The 14,577-nt window shown below is 55.2% G+C and overlaps 4 protein-coding genes across 4 annotated transcripts in view; 2 read left to right on the forward strand and 2 right to left on the reverse strand.

The window, feature by feature from the left end:
• The first annotated feature begins 148 nt into the window (after nt 1–148).
• Nucleotides 149–2,017, forward strand: PTSG_05884 (transcription elongation factor B polypeptide 1). The gene is made up of 6 exons (XM_004992720.1): nt 149–250; nt 422–518; nt 954–1,002; nt 1,185–1,227; nt 1,370–1,444; nt 1,723–2,017. Exons 1-6 carry the CDS (start codon nt 218–220, stop codon nt 1,744–1,746), a joined length of 321 nt encoding a protein of 106 aa, XP_004992777.1. The 5' UTR covers nt 149–217; the 3' UTR covers nt 1,747–2,017.
• A 157-nt stretch (nt 2,018–2,174) lies between these two features.
• Nucleotides 2,175–4,674, reverse strand: PTSG_05885 (uncharacterized protein). Its single transcript, XM_004992721.1, has 2 exons — nt 2,742–4,674; nt 2,175–2,564 (listed from the first exon to the last, which is right to left on the reverse strand). Exons 1-2 carry the CDS (start codon nt 4,596–4,598, stop codon nt 2,436–2,438), a joined length of 1,986 nt encoding a protein of 661 aa, XP_004992778.1. The 5' UTR covers nt 4,599–4,674; the 3' UTR covers nt 2,175–2,435.
• A 302-nt stretch (nt 4,675–4,976) lies between these two features.
• PTSG_05886 (uncharacterized protein) lies at nt 4,977–13,241 on the reverse strand. The gene is made up of 19 exons (XM_004992722.1): nt 12,474–13,241; nt 12,158–12,253; nt 11,603–11,860; nt 11,123–11,311; nt 10,838–10,924; nt 10,467–10,607; nt 10,051–10,164; nt 9,531–9,650; nt 9,331–9,426; nt 9,051–9,139; nt 8,786–8,833; nt 8,319–8,452; nt 7,582–7,874; nt 7,247–7,295; nt 6,788–6,960; nt 6,319–6,411; nt 5,852–6,040; nt 5,516–5,585; nt 4,977–5,221 (listed from the first exon to the last, which is right to left on the reverse strand). Exons 1-19 carry the CDS (start codon nt 12,918–12,920, stop codon nt 5,016–5,018), a joined length of 2,892 nt encoding a protein of 963 aa, XP_004992779.1. The 5' UTR covers nt 12,921–13,241; the 3' UTR covers nt 4,977–5,015.
• Nucleotides 13,242–13,709: 468 nt separating this feature from the next.
• PTSG_05887 (ankyrin repeat protein) overlaps nt 13,710–14,577 on the forward strand; it is a 5,447-nt gene continuing 4,579 nt past the window's right edge. The window contains exons 1-2 of the mRNA XM_004992723.1: nt 13,710–13,956; nt 14,228–14,249. Coding sequence (XP_004992780.1) covers nt 13,713–13,956; nt 14,228–14,249 — 266 coding nt within the window. The 5' untranslated portion in view covers nt 13,710–13,712. The remainder of the gene's footprint in view (nt 13,957–14,227; nt 14,250–14,577) is intronic.

Raw genomic sequence — 14,577 nt, forward strand, 5'->3', positions numbered from 1 at the left:
CGCACACACACACACACACACACACACACACACACACACTCGCACACACACACACACACACACACACACACACACACACACACACACACACACACACACACACACACACACACACACACACCAGCGAAAATGCGTTTTGTGGTGTCGAGATGCATTAAACCGCCGTCGTCTGCCGCAAACTCGTTGCTGACGACAACAACCACCAACCACAAGCGCTATGTCTTCACCTGACGCTGCCACACAGGCACAGGTTGGTGCTCCTTGCGCTTCCGCTGTGCGTGGAGATACCCCCGTCGCACATGCACATGCACATGCACATGCACATGCACATGCACATGAAATGGCATCTTGGGTCCCGTTTGTGACTCACCGCATTGTTGCGCGTTTGTTCATCACTACTTGGGCTTGGCCTCTTTGTCAGTTTGTGTCGCTGATTTCTTCTGATGGGGAGGAGTTCATCATCTCGCGCGACTGCGCCATGCTCTCTGGCACAATCAAGAGCATGCTCGAAGGACCAGGTCAGTCTGGCTTGCTTGATTTGTGTATGTACACATGTGTGTGCGTGTGTTTGTGCGTCTGCGTGTGTGCGTGTGTTTGTGTGTGTGTGTGTGTGTGCGTATGTGTGTTTGTGTGTGTGTGTGTGTGTCTGTCTGTCTGCTTGTCTGCTTGTCTGCTTGTCTGTTTGGTTGTCTGTTTGGTTGTCTGCTTGTCTTTCTGTCTGTCTGTCTCTCTGTCTATCTGTCTGTCTTTTTGTCTGCCTGTCTGTTTGGTTGTCTGCTAGTCTGTCTGTGTGTTTGTTTGTGTTTGTGCTTCTCCGTGCATCTGTGTAGTCGCGCATTTGTACTGGCCTTGTTACCCTTGTGTGTCGACCTGTCTGGCGAGCGTGAATCAGTCTTCACAACCGCCTCCCACACACCCCACCACCCAACCCTGTTTCTGCTCTCTTGAACCAGGGCGCTTTGTTGAGAATGAAAGGAACGAGATTGCCCTTCGCGAGATCAGGTTGGCACGGTGCTAACGCTTTTCTTGTGTCTGGTGCTGTTCGTCCTTCCCTGATGCTCGCCAATTTGCGTGACATGTGCTGCTGCTGCTGCTGTATCTGCCTGATATGTGTCTTTCCATTGTCCCTTTCGCGCTGTCCTCATCCAACCCGGTCCTCCTCCCTCTCTCGTGCCTTTTACCAGAGGCCCCATCCTGGAGCGCGTGTGCATCTACCTGTACTACAAGGTGCCGTTGAGTTTCAATGAACATGTCCCCGGTTCTCCTACCTTGCTTGTGGTTGTACCTGACCCAATGCAACTGACACATAGCTCCACTGGACATCCACCACCCCTGTCCATGCCCTTTTTCGACCGGTCATGTTTGACAGAAACGCTACGACAAGTCGAAGAGCGACCTGCCAGACTTTGACATCAAGCCGGAGACTGTGCTGGAGCTGTTGATGGTGCGCCTAGTATGTGTGTGTGTGCGTGTTGGCATGTGTGTGTTGGCATGTGTGTGTGTGTGTGCGTGCGGGTGTGTGTGTGTGTGTGTGTGTGTATGTGTGTGTGCGTGTGCGTGTGCGTGTGTGTGTGCGTGTGTGTGTGTGCGTGTGTGCGTGCTTGTGTGTGGTGGCGTTTGCCACTTAATGTGCATGTGCCCCATCACATCTGTTTGACCTTGCTGCACATTCTCACCAAGGCCGTCATTCTGCATGTGTTTTCACACACCACTTGCCCACAGGCTGCTAACTTCCTGGACGCATAAATGCAACCCAGACAACACAATTCCATGTCACGTCGTATTTGTTGTTGTGCTGCTCCGTGTTTCCCTTAATTCCACCCGCCTACGTATTGCTCCTTTGAGCAGTTCCCGTGCTCATGACGTGTTGTCCTTGCTGACTGACGCGTTCGTGTGAGTCTGCTGCCGCTGCCTGGCTGCACTGCCTTTTCTGTGTCGTTTCACAATGAAATCCTATGCCACTCTTGGCAGATAGACGACCTATGCAAGCGAGCACACATACACACATGAACCTAGATATTTACTGAAGCTGAGCGAGCGTGGTTCCGCCGACATGAGGACATGTGCCTTCAGGCCTTTGAGGTCGAAAGCGGTTGATGGCGTGGAGAAAGATGACGGAGTACTCCTTGCACAAGCAATGGAACTTCGCAGCGTTGCACACACCGAATGGGTGACTTGTTCTCTTCTCTAGTTCTTTTTGTATTCATCTCAAGGCACTCGAACTCTCAAAGCAGCCCACCTGCAGACGACACCAAACACACTCACCCACGCAGCCTTGGAGGGACAAACATACGTCGTGTGTTGCAAACTCCACCAATCATACATTTGACAGCCAGCCCCACTCCTTGCGTGTCCCACACAGGCACGAGCACATCACTTAGCCATGTTGCCATCATGTTCACCATCCTCCTAGACCTTCAGACCATCTCATGATCTCAGTCAAGCCCGTCCGAGTAGTCGGGGTCATAGAAGTCGACGCCTTCGCAGTTGCCGGGATTGTCATACAGGCACCACCAGCTCATCTCGCGCTGCTTGCACGCTTCGCAGTCCCGGCCATGCCCGAACTGCATGGCAGCGCCAGGAACAGCAAACAAACACCAACCAGCAGGAAGCAGCAGAGAACACGTGCGTGAGAATGAAGTACGCGTCTTGTGCAAAGCTAGATCGCAATGGCTACACACGCGGTGCGAAGCGCAAGCATAGTCGCTTGTGCAGGAACATACAAGAACGTACATACACACCATGGTGAAAACGTCAAACGCAGACGCGAGTCGCTGCCGGTATCGGTGCCGCTTTGCCTCCTCGGGGCTCAGGCCCGTGTGGTTGTACAGGACCGTCACCTCCTTGAAGCGGCGCACCAGCTCCTCGTCGCCCGTCGCCTTCACCTTCTCAAACAGCTCTGCTGTGTTTCGCGGCGAGTTGAGGTCAAGTATCTTGATGTTTGGGAGGCTGACCATGGACTTCCATTGCTTCAAGGTGGGGGGCTGATATGATTGCAGCCACACCATCTCAATGTTATCAAGCGCAGGCCGCAGCTCAGGTGGAACAGCACATGTGCGGTAAAACTTGATGCCCCGAATATCCAAAATACTCTGTCGCGTATCGGCGTGATGCGTGAAGTTGTGTAGCATCTGGTCCCAAGAACCGGCAAGGTCGGCATAACCTGGCACATCAAGGCGGAAGTTTGCAAGGGCGTGGTTGAGAGCCTCACGCGCAGCCTCTAGTGCAGCTGGGTCGGTGGACGCAATGATGAACTCACGCGCCGCACTCTTGTGGCACCCTGCCGCGTCTTCCTCGTCTACCTTGTCGTCTTCCTTCTTCAGACCAAACTGCTGTTGCTGCTGGTGCTGCTGCTGCTGGTGCTGCTGCTGCTGCTGGTGCTGCTGGTGTTTGTTGTCGTCCTCGTTTCTGCCATCCTCGCTGCCCTCCCCCACCTCTTGGCTCAAGCGCAACAGCTGTGCGCACATGGCCTGTTGAAGCAAAGCTGGGGCGTCTGCGGACGGCTTGAGCGGCATCTTCGGGCCCACAGCCGCAAATGCCGTGTCCTTCGTGAACTGCAGTCGTTCCAGGCCGCGGTGGATGGCAGCAGCGACGAGTGCAAAGTTCTCGTCGTCGTCCTTCAGCTTAAGCTCGCCCTGCATCCCCGCAATGTCGACAGGGATGACCTGCGTCTCGACTGCTCGAGCAGCTGCTTGTGTCGCTTGCTCAACGTGCTCGGCGTGCTCAGCGTGCTTGGCGCTGCTCTTACCGGGTGCGTGGGCTGAGCCGTGAACACCGCTGTCTGCATCGCTCACCTCGTCGCCACTGCTCACCACGCTGCCACTGCTGCCATTGTCGCTGTCGCTTGCGGTGCTGTGCTCACTGCAGGTGCTGGAGTTGATGTCCTTGTCGCTGGTGCGTGAAGAAGCCGAGTGCTCGTGTGCATCGAGCTCGCCAACGTGCTCCTCCTCATCATCAAAGAAGCGGTGCATGTAGAAGTTGAAGTCGAGGGAGCCTCGACCTAAAGCCACGGCATCGCAGTACGCCTCCATGAGCTCGCTGGTGTACTCTTCTGCCAGCGCAGCCGCCTGCTCGCGTGTGACACCTGTCACCGTCAGCACGGCCGGGGACGTCTGCAGGGTGCAGGTGATGTTGCCGGGCTCGCTCTGCGCAATGCGCGCCAAGACAGGTGGCCGCCGCACACAGTAGTCGAAGGCAGCAAGGGCCGTGTCTGTCTCGTTGGCCTTGTCGAAGGTGAGCGTGTGTGTTTTTGAAATGGCCCGGTGGTACGTGCATCTGGTTTTCCCCCACTCGCCATAGGCAACAAACGTGCCGCGCTTTGGGCTGCTGCTTGCTGTGCTTGCGCTTGCTGTCGAGCCTGCGTCTTCGCTCTGAGCAGGAGCACCACACCCATCTGCTTGTGGTTGTTGAGCCTGGGTGCGCTCAACGTGCTCCGTGATAATGATAGCGTCTTCTGTTGGGTGTTCCTCGTGCATCATGCAGTGACGACGGTTGGCTGATGGTTGTGATGGTGGGCTGGGATGGTAGCGCTTCTTGTGTTGGGTAGCGGGTGCTTGTTTGGTGTGGTGTGACACTTGCGCGAAGGCAGCGTGTGACATGAACGAGAGTGCGTCTGCGTGCGTAATAGAGAGGGGGTTGAACGATCAGGGGTGTTACACAACAGGAACGCTTGCCTGGAGCATTGTTGAATATCTTACACAAACCATCATCGATGACGTGTGTGCACAATCATCTCTTCAAATCTTCATCCACGAGCTTTTTGGCATAATGCATGGAAGAGTACTGTGTCCCCATTGTCTTCTATATTGGCACAGAGCGAGCGAGAGCGAGAGAGAGACACCAACACAAGCAGCAAACGACAGCAACAACAACAACAAACAGCAACCCATGCATGGGTCACACCCCATTTCTGCGTGCCTCTTCACACAGTACAACACACACAGACATAGACACACACACACACACACACACACACACACACACACACACACACACACACATGCCCAGCCCACTCATCAACGGTTCGATCGCCTGCTGCCAGCGCTGGTGGTGATGGTCGTGTCGGCCATGGAAGTGGCATCCTCCTCAATGTCGTCATCCCCACCGTCAGCGCCCCTCATATCCGCTGTTGCCCGCCGGAACTTGCTCAGCTTGAACCCCAGCGTGTCCCGCACAGATGCAAACGACTCTTCAAGATCAGGGTACTCCCGCACCAAGTAGTCTGGCGTGCATGACGGTGTATGGTGCAGGTGGTTGTGTGTATATTTGTGTGTGTGTGTGTGCGTGTATGGTTGTGTGCGTGATGGTTGTGTGTGTGTGTGTGTGTGTGTGAGCGGTAGGTTCAAAACGCACCCACAATCATGCATCAAGCACAAAACACCCGTTGCAATTGATACATATGTGTGTGTGTGTGCATTTGGTGTCCATGTGTGAGTGTGTGCGTGTGTCTGATAGCCGCCGGATGGACGCCATGACACACACGGCAGTCACAAGCCCTCGTTCTCCGTGCCCTCACCGATGATGGCACCGAGGTGCTGCAGCGTTGTCATCTGCTTGTCGATGCTGCGCTCGTAGCTCGACGCATCCTGCACCGCAATCAACACACGTCAGCGTCAGCAAAGTGCAGACAACACAGGTCACACGACAAACACGACGCAGCATCATCACACATGCACGGCCAAGATGGGCAAGGCAGGCACCGACATGCACACACACACACAGTCACACATACATACAAGCACGCAAGCATATGAGGAAACAGGGACATGCTCGTGCGCATGTGCGGCAGCTGCGACGCCACGCCAGCTCGGGGCACACATGTACGTGTATGTGTGTGTGTGTGTGCGTGTACCTTGAAGCGGAGCTTGAGGCTGCCCTTGGTGACGGCCTGGTAGTGCTTGAGCGCGGCCTGCGCATCAACAACGTCCTCCAGGTTGTGCATGCGCTGCCGCATCTTCTGCCGCTTCATGGACGCCAGCTCGTCAAGGTGTTGGCGCAGCGCTCGGAACCGCTCCTGCCGCTCCCGCAGCGCGTGGTGCACCTATGGTGGTGGTGGGTGATGTTGGTGAGACCGGTGGAAGTGTTTTTGGTGATGGTGGTGATGGTGGTGACGGTTGCGGTGGAGTCGGGACACGTGCAGGAGAAAGGAGTCGCCTTGGTTGGTGTGCGCATATGTGCGTATGTGTGTGCATATCTGTGTGTGCATATCTGTGTGTGCGTGTCTGTGTGTGTGTGTGTATGTGCGTGCGCATGTGTGTGTGCATGTCTGTGTGTATGTGTATGCCAACGCCAAAGAAGACGGCATTTGTGTGCTCGCACCTCGTCCTGCCGCTGCTGCTTGAGGTCAATCTCTTCTTCGCACAGACGAATGTCCGACAGCGCCGTCTTCACCCGCTTCTTCAGATCCATCACCTGTTGCGCCCGGTGGCAGTGGCGGTGGAAGTTGAGCGGAGGTAGGGAGTTGTGTGTATGTGTGTGAAGGAGTATGTGTGTGTGTGTGAGTGGTGAGTGTGTGTGTGTGTGAGTGTGTGCGCATGGGGATGAAAAAGGCGATATAGTGGTGGTGAGCACAGCGCTGTGGCGCATCAGTACATGCAAGCACGCACATTCACGCACATATACACACGCACGCACACATCTTTCCATGAAAGCACATGTACGCCCGGCCACTAGCCCACTCACAGAACATGCACACATACACACGGCCTCACATACACACACACACATACACGCACACGCACGCACACGCACACACGGACGCACACACACACACACACACATAGGTTACCTCCTTGCGGATGCTCTGTGTGTGGTTTGTGCCCTTCTTTGCCTGCAGGCGGGCCTTTGCACCGATGTTTCCGCGGCGGTCGACGCACCGCTCCATCTCCGTAATCAGCTCCTCCTTCTCCCGCAATATCGACTGCAGCTTCAGGTTCATGCGATGGATCTCAGACCGCATGCCTGCCATCAACAATAACCACAACAGGTGTGTGTGTGTGTGTGTGTGTGTGTGTGTGCGTGTGTGTGTTGGTGGCGTGCCAGCATGGCGTGACGTAGCGGTCATGCAAGGGACAGAGAGCGAGCGCGTGATTGTGTGCCTGTGTGTGATGAAATGCACGCAGCAACAGCACACGCACACGCATACACACATACAGCGCTGCCCGCACATGTCCCAAGCACACAGCCATACACACACAAGAATACATGCACACACACAAGAATACAATGCGGTGGCTGTATAACGCACTGTCAAGCTCTTCCTTCCCCTCGTTTGATTTGATCTCCGCCTTTGTCTCCTGCCACCATTTGGTTATGTCACGTCAAGCACACAAGACACAACGCCAGCCTGTCTGTCAGCACACGTGACCGTAGCAAAGCCGCATCTACACCAATGTCAGACCAAACAGCACAGCACGCCTTCAACACACACACACACACACACACACACACACACACACACACACACACACACACACACACACACACACACACACACACACGAACACACACGAGAAGCCTGCTGACCACCGCGCGCACTGCCCCCCCTCCTCACACACATTCACATACAGACAGCGGGCGCACCTTGACGAGTTGGATTTTCTTCTCCCACAGGAGCAGCTGTCGCTCGGCCTCAATGACGGCGTTGAGCAGCCGCTCGCGCTCGCCGTGCAGGTCCTCAATCTGCGTCTGCAGCTGCACCGTCTCCCGCTCCTCCGCCTTGAGCTGCCGCGTAAACTCGTTCTGCATGAGCACATTTGTGGACTGGAGGTCCTCCTGCACCCCCCTGTTGCGCGCAATGAGCGTGTTGAGCTTCACCAGCTCCTGCTGCAGCGCCTTGAACTGCTTCTCCTGCGTTGCGATCTCCTTCTGCTGGCCTGTCCACACGCACACCCCACCGCATAAACGCGCGCGCGCGCGTGTGTGTGTGTGTGTGAGCCAGAGGGGAGAAAGAAAGATGAAGAGAGAGAGACATGAGAGGGAGAGAAAGGTCAGAGAATGAGTGTGTGTGTGCGTGTGTGTGTGTGTGTACGTGTGTGTGTGTGTGCGGGGCACATGTGTGTTTGGTGTGAGCTTGTTGTGAATGTGTTTGGGAGCACATTGTTGCCGTTTCAGTGGCACGCACGCGTATCACCAGCGACAAAGCGCATACAACACAACACGCTCATTGACATACAGCCCAAATCACGTCCAAGCACGCACAAGACCGCCGCAAGCACATGCCTGCCACCAACCCTCCACTAACACCACCGCTACCATCACCACCCCAAAACCACCACCACCACCACCACCACTCTACAGCCACGAGGACAACGACGTACTGTTGAGTTCCTGCTCGAGCCGGAACTGCTGCTCCTGCAGAACAATGCGCTTGGTGCGCAGCGCGTCAATGGCGTTGCGCTGGTCCTCCGCCTGCCGCTCAATCGACACAAGCTCGCTCTGCTTCGACAGCCACCTGCACACAGCACAGTCACGACAGCACAGTCACGACAGCACAGCAGATAGGGACAACGCAGTGAGCTGAAAAGAATTGGGGCCGGGGCGGCGGATTATGCCACGCTGATCACATGTGCATGCATGCACGTATATATGTATGTGTGGTGGCCGTGCGTGCACACAGGCCTGAGCCCACAACTATCAATGCGTTCACACACACGCGGAAGCACGTACACAGACAGACAAACCCATTCACACACACACACACACACACACACACACACACAAGCACAAACACAAGCACAAGCATGCATGCGCAGTCATCTTCACATCATGGGCAGCGGCAACGCACCTGTCCTGGAGTTCGCCATTGTCCTTTGAAACGGAAACAATGTCCTTCCTGTTGAAACAAAGAAAGTGCAGGAGAACGCAAGACCACGCAGTGGCGCCCGTTGTGTGAGCACACAAAGCAGACCCATGGCAACGGCAATGATGGTGGTGGCGACAGGGGCTGACACGTGTGCGTGCATGTATCGACATAGAGAGCGTGAAGTCCGAGTGCAATAATGAGCAAACAACAGCAGCAAGTGCAACACCGCGGCTACGGCCGCTCGCACCTGAGGTTTGCAATGGTGATCTCGGCTGGGGACATGTCCTCATTGCCAGCGCCCTCTGCCGCAAGGCGCTCACGCAGCGCTCCCAGTTTCTGCAGTGTGTACACACATACACGCACGCATATGTGCAAGTGAGCATCAAATCTTTGCTGTGGTACTGCAAACCGCGAGCGTGCACACGCACACACACACACACACACACACACACACACACACACACACACACACACACACACACACACACACACACACAGAAGCCCAGGGGCAATCAGAGCACCCTCACCTTGTTCATGGTGTCGATTTGTGCCTGCTTTCGCTCAATGGCCACAAATTGCTGTTTGCTCTGTGCTTCGTACTCCCGAATCTGCTGGTCAAGCTCCTGCACACGCGCGCACGCAGTGACCGTGTCGGTGAACACGACACGCGCAAGTATTCTCGCAAACACACCCACATCTTTCATGCACACTCACGCACACATGTTACCTGTGCGTGTGCTTGCAGGTCCTTCCTGTCCTTGTTGAGAGCCTCGATGCGCGCCTCGTAGTCGCTCGCACGCACGTCGTTCTTCGCAGCCTCATTCTCAATGTCCGTCAACAGCATCTCCTACATACACACATGCACACATACACAGGTGCACATTGGTGGGTGTGAGTGCATGCCCAGGCACAGGTTGTGGTGCAGAGGCAAGAGAGTACACGCAAGGTTTCGTGAGCCCAAAGATGGCCATACTTCTGGGCTCTTCCTGCACTTTCGTGCAGCAATCATCCAGCCCCGCACATGCACCAAAACCCAACGCAAGTGCACACGCGACAACAAACAACAACAACAACAACAACAACAACAAGAACAACAAGAACAACAACAGCAGCAGCAGCAATGCGAACGGCTATAATAACGAGGGGAGCGATATCGTCGCCACCAGCAGTAACATCACCACCACAACCACCACCACAGCCACAAGCACTCGAAGCAACGCTTGGTGGGTTCTAGTGGGACTTTGCACCTGCTGTTCGATGGCATCCCTGACTTGCTTGATGGACTTGGCCGCGCCTTTGCTTGCGTTGTCCACCGTCAACTTCTGCTGCATCAACGCCACAAGCTCCTCCTCGAGCGCAACCTGACCGCAGCCACATTTGTGGCCAGACAGGTGAGCGCGGCAACGATACAGTCATGGTGTAGCGATGGTGTGGTGATGGTGTGTGGGTGAGAGTTAGGTTCAAGCCACAGAAAGTCTGTGCAGCTGAGTGACAGACAAGGTATAGGCGCACAAGCACACAAGAACACGAGGAATGGAACGCTCAAGCCCTCGAACTGTCCTAACACACACACACACACACACACACACACACACACACACACACACACACACACACACACACACACACACACACACAACAAGACAGAAGCAAACGCCCGCACCTTCTGCTTTGCAAGTCTGTCCTGTTTATCGCGGGCCATGCGGACTTCGCCTGCGCGGATGTTTGCATCCTGCTGTGCGCGCTCAAGCTGCCGCTCCGTGTCCTGTAACGCCTTGTTCACCATGCTGTACTCCGCTTTCACCTGGTGCCATCAGCAACAGGTGTTGGCGTTGTTTTGTGTTGGGTGTGTGTGTGTAATCAGTGGTGAGTCGAGGGTCGTGGGTGTTTGGACAGCCAATAGCTTGACAGCCAGTAGCTAGAGCACAAGACACAGCTGCGCAGACGAATATGTGTGCACGAAACGGTCGTTGCATGGTGTTCAGAGAGGAACAGCAGCAGCATCACGTAACGTGGCGGGATGCGACGTGTCACCTCGTCCTGCTGTGCAACGATGGCGTCGATCTTCTTGTTGACAGACTGCACCTCCGTCTCCAGTCGCGAAAGCTGTAGCGAAAACCCCTGCACACACGCACGCACATGGGAAGGACAAAACATGGGAGTTCTGGGGTCAGCCTAGCAATTCCACACTACTTCTCTTCAAGCAAACACACGCCCACACCCGCCACACCCACAACCACACGCTCAGATTTACACCCACACCAACGCCCACACAGAAACCCGTCCCCACCCGTCTGCACCGCGTGTGTGAGTGCGCACCTCGTTTGTCTCCTGCTCCGCCTTGATGTTTCGGTCGACACCTTCGAGTTCGCGCTGGCGAGCAAACACCTCCTGCTGCTGCTCCCGTACGGCCTTTTGCATGGCGCTCAGGGCCTCGTTCCGCTTGCCCAGACCCGTGATGCTGTGCTGCCACAGCTGCTGCACCTCCCGCTTCCGAAGCGCAATCTCCTGGTGTTCGAGTGTGTGTGTGTGTGTGTGCGTGTGCGTGTGTCATGAGCGACATGTGTGAGCACACATTAAGCTCAAGCATTCAGCCTGCACTGCCGCATGCTCGCAAGCAAGAGCCAATATCATCGCGAGTAATAACACAACCAACCAACCAACCAACCAACCAACAACAACAAACAATAACAACAACAAACAACAAACAACAACAACAAACAACAACAACAACAACAACAACAACAACAACAACAAACAACAGCTCCCCCCTCTCTTCCAGCCGCACGGGCAACGCACGTCAATCTCCATCTGCGCTTCTCTGAGGTTGCCGCGCGCCTCCTCCGTCTCCTCCTTCTGTGCCTCAATCTGCTTGCGTGCGAGCGTGATGTCTCGCTCCAGGTCCTTCACGCGCTCGCGCAGTCGGTCGACGTACTCGTCCTGCTTCTGTTTCTCCTCCTCCATCTTGGTCTGCTCCTTCGTTGCCTTCCCCGCTGCTCGCTTGGCCCCCTTCACCTTCGCCTCAAGCTCCTCAGCGTGCTTCTCAAACAGCAGCACCTGCAGCGGCGGGCACGTGTGTGTGCGTGTGTGTGTTGTGTGTTGTGTGTTGTGTGGTGGTCACGCGTGGTTGCGTGACAGGCCAGAGGTCAGACAAAGAAATAACGGTGAGCAAGCAGGCCAGACAACGAGGTCACCAGCCAAGGTGCAGAGGGGTAGAGAGTCACGCACGCTCTGTGGGTTCCCGGGCCACAGCTCATGACTCGTTCGCCACAATGACAAAGCATCCCCCTTTCCCGAAACACACACACACACACACACACACACAGACAGACACAGACACACAGACACACGCACCTTGCGGCTGAGCTCATCGTATTCGCGCTGAATGGCATCGCCCTCCTTGCTCTGTTCTTTCAAGGCTTGTTCATGCTCTGCATGCTTCGCTTTCACCTATCGACAACATGTGGGGAAATAGAGAGATATTGAGCAGCCATGAGGTGCATGTACAACACGGAAGCGTGCCAAACAAGCAAGCAAGAGAGCAAGCAAGGCGAGTACACACGAACGCCGTCGTACACGCACACGCACACACGCACACGCACACGCACACACGCACATGCACCCACTCGCTCACTCTCACATACACACATAAAAAAGAACTCAGTCGCACCTGGGAGAGCAGCATCTCCTCCTGCTCGCGATCTTGCAGCAGACGGTTGCATTCGTCCTGTGTCTTCTCCAACTCGGCCTGCAGCTTTGCCAACTGCTGCTGCACGCTGTACAGCTGAACGCCAACCTCCTCTCGCTCTGTCTTGCTTGTCTTGAGCTTCTGGGACTTCTCCTGGAGCTCCTCGGTGACCTCTTGCAGGCGCGATGTCAGCTGCCTACGCAGCGCCTCTTGCACGCGCTGCAGCGCTGGGTGGTCTGGCGGCAGATCATCATCATCAAAGTCTTCGTCATCGTCATAGTCATCGCCCTCATCATAGGCGTCAGCGTACGGATCTTCGCCTGAACCAGCGTTGTCACCTCCGCCAGTGTACTCATCTGAATGCAGGTCCTCGTCGTCACCGACGTAAGGGTCGTTGTTTGGCCGGTGCGGCCTCGCAACGTCCGCCATGGCTTGTGTGTGTGTGTGTGTGTTTGTGTGTGTGTGTGTGTGTGTGCTTGTGCTCAGCTGTTTGTGCGCGTGCTGTTTGCGCGCTCGCTCTCGCGCTATCGCCAGCTTACGGTACTTTTGCTGCCTGCTCTTCCTCTTGTCGACAGCTGCGTGTTCACAGCAGCTTCAAGCCAGCCAGGCAACCCTGCACAACGGCACAGCTGTGTGTGTGGTGTGTGTGTGTGTGTGTGTTTGCTGTTGTGTATCTTGGGTGTCTGGTTGCTTGTTTCGGTTTTGCCAGCCGCAGTTGCCAAGCCTGATGTTGTATCCACCGCAGCAATAAAATGCGCACTAAGCCCACAAATGAGAGGAACAGCGAAACATACACCCACGCAAACGCAAACAAAAGTCCGGAAACGTTGTGTGGGCGGATGGATGGAGCACTGAATGCATGCACTCGCGACTGGAACGACGAAGGACTTCAAGGGGAGAGGGAAGGCAGGGAGGCAAGGCAAGCAAGGGGAGGCAAAGGGAGAGGGAGGGAATATGCAGGGACAAAGAAGTACTCAGTGTACAGCGAAGTGGGATAGGAGAAGTAAGCGAAAGGGGAAACGTATGAGAATGCCACCAACGAGATGCCGCCCGCTGCTTGTGGTTGCGGGTCTGGTGGTGGTCCTGGCTCTGGCTGGGTCTGTGCTGGCAGACAAGGACTTGGCAGCTGCGATTCGGCGCAACATCGCCAGGAGCAGGAGCGGTGGTGTCAGCAGTGACACCAGTGACGGTGGTGGCAGTGGAAGCACAACGACGGCGACAATGACTGCCGTGACATATGTCGGTGCAAGCGAGCACCCGCTGAGTGTCTCTGCAGCAGACTTTGAAGGCATGTACAAGGACAACTCGGACCTGTGGGGCGACTGCGGGGAGGAGAACGCATACATCAACTATATGCGGTCGCAGTCCGGCAACGTCGACAGTGCGCAGCTCCTGCTTGAGTTTGCCATGGTGCCTTCAGTCAAGACAACCTCTGGCTCTGACATTCACCAAGCAGCAGCCGACGGTGGGCGTGTGTGCGTGTGTGTGTGTGTGTGTGTGTGTGTGTGTGTGTGTGTGTGTGAGGAGGTGTGTGTGCGTGTGTGCGTGCGTTGTGGTGTACAAAAAGGGCGTCTGTGATGGTCCAAGTCTGCTGAACAAGTATCTTTGCGTTCCACAGTCATCATCATTCGCGTCCAAACACGTGCAGACAATTTACACTGACACAGGCCAGGTGTCATGGGGAGGTACCGAGCTGGTGTAAGAGTTGTGTGTATGCAGATTGATAATCGGACTAGCAGGTCTAGGAACAGGCCTCGGGTGAGCTCGACTCATCGCGTACTATTAACTGCTGGTGATGGTCTTTAATCTTTCTCGTATAGGATACTAGACTAATCAAGGGAGACGTGGGTATGTGTTTCTATTTAGGTGAACAACAATATCACGATCTAGAGATGTAGATCCGGAGAGGTCCTAGGGGCAAACCACTATTAGATGGGGGAGCGGAGTTCACAGTAACATAGCTAAAGCAAAATACAGATGACCCGAATGGACATCAGTGAATTACGGATACCCGAAACCGTAACTTTGCAGTACTTGCCGCTAGTACGTAGCGTAAGCTGGAATACCGTGGATAGTGAGTCTTCCC

This window comes from Salpingoeca rosetta (genome assembly GCF_000188695.1).
Source record: "Salpingoeca rosetta unplaced genomic scaffold supercont1.15, whole genome shotgun sequence".
NCBI classification, from domain to species: domain Eukaryota; class Choanoflagellata; order Craspedida; family Salpingoecidae; genus Salpingoeca; species Salpingoeca rosetta.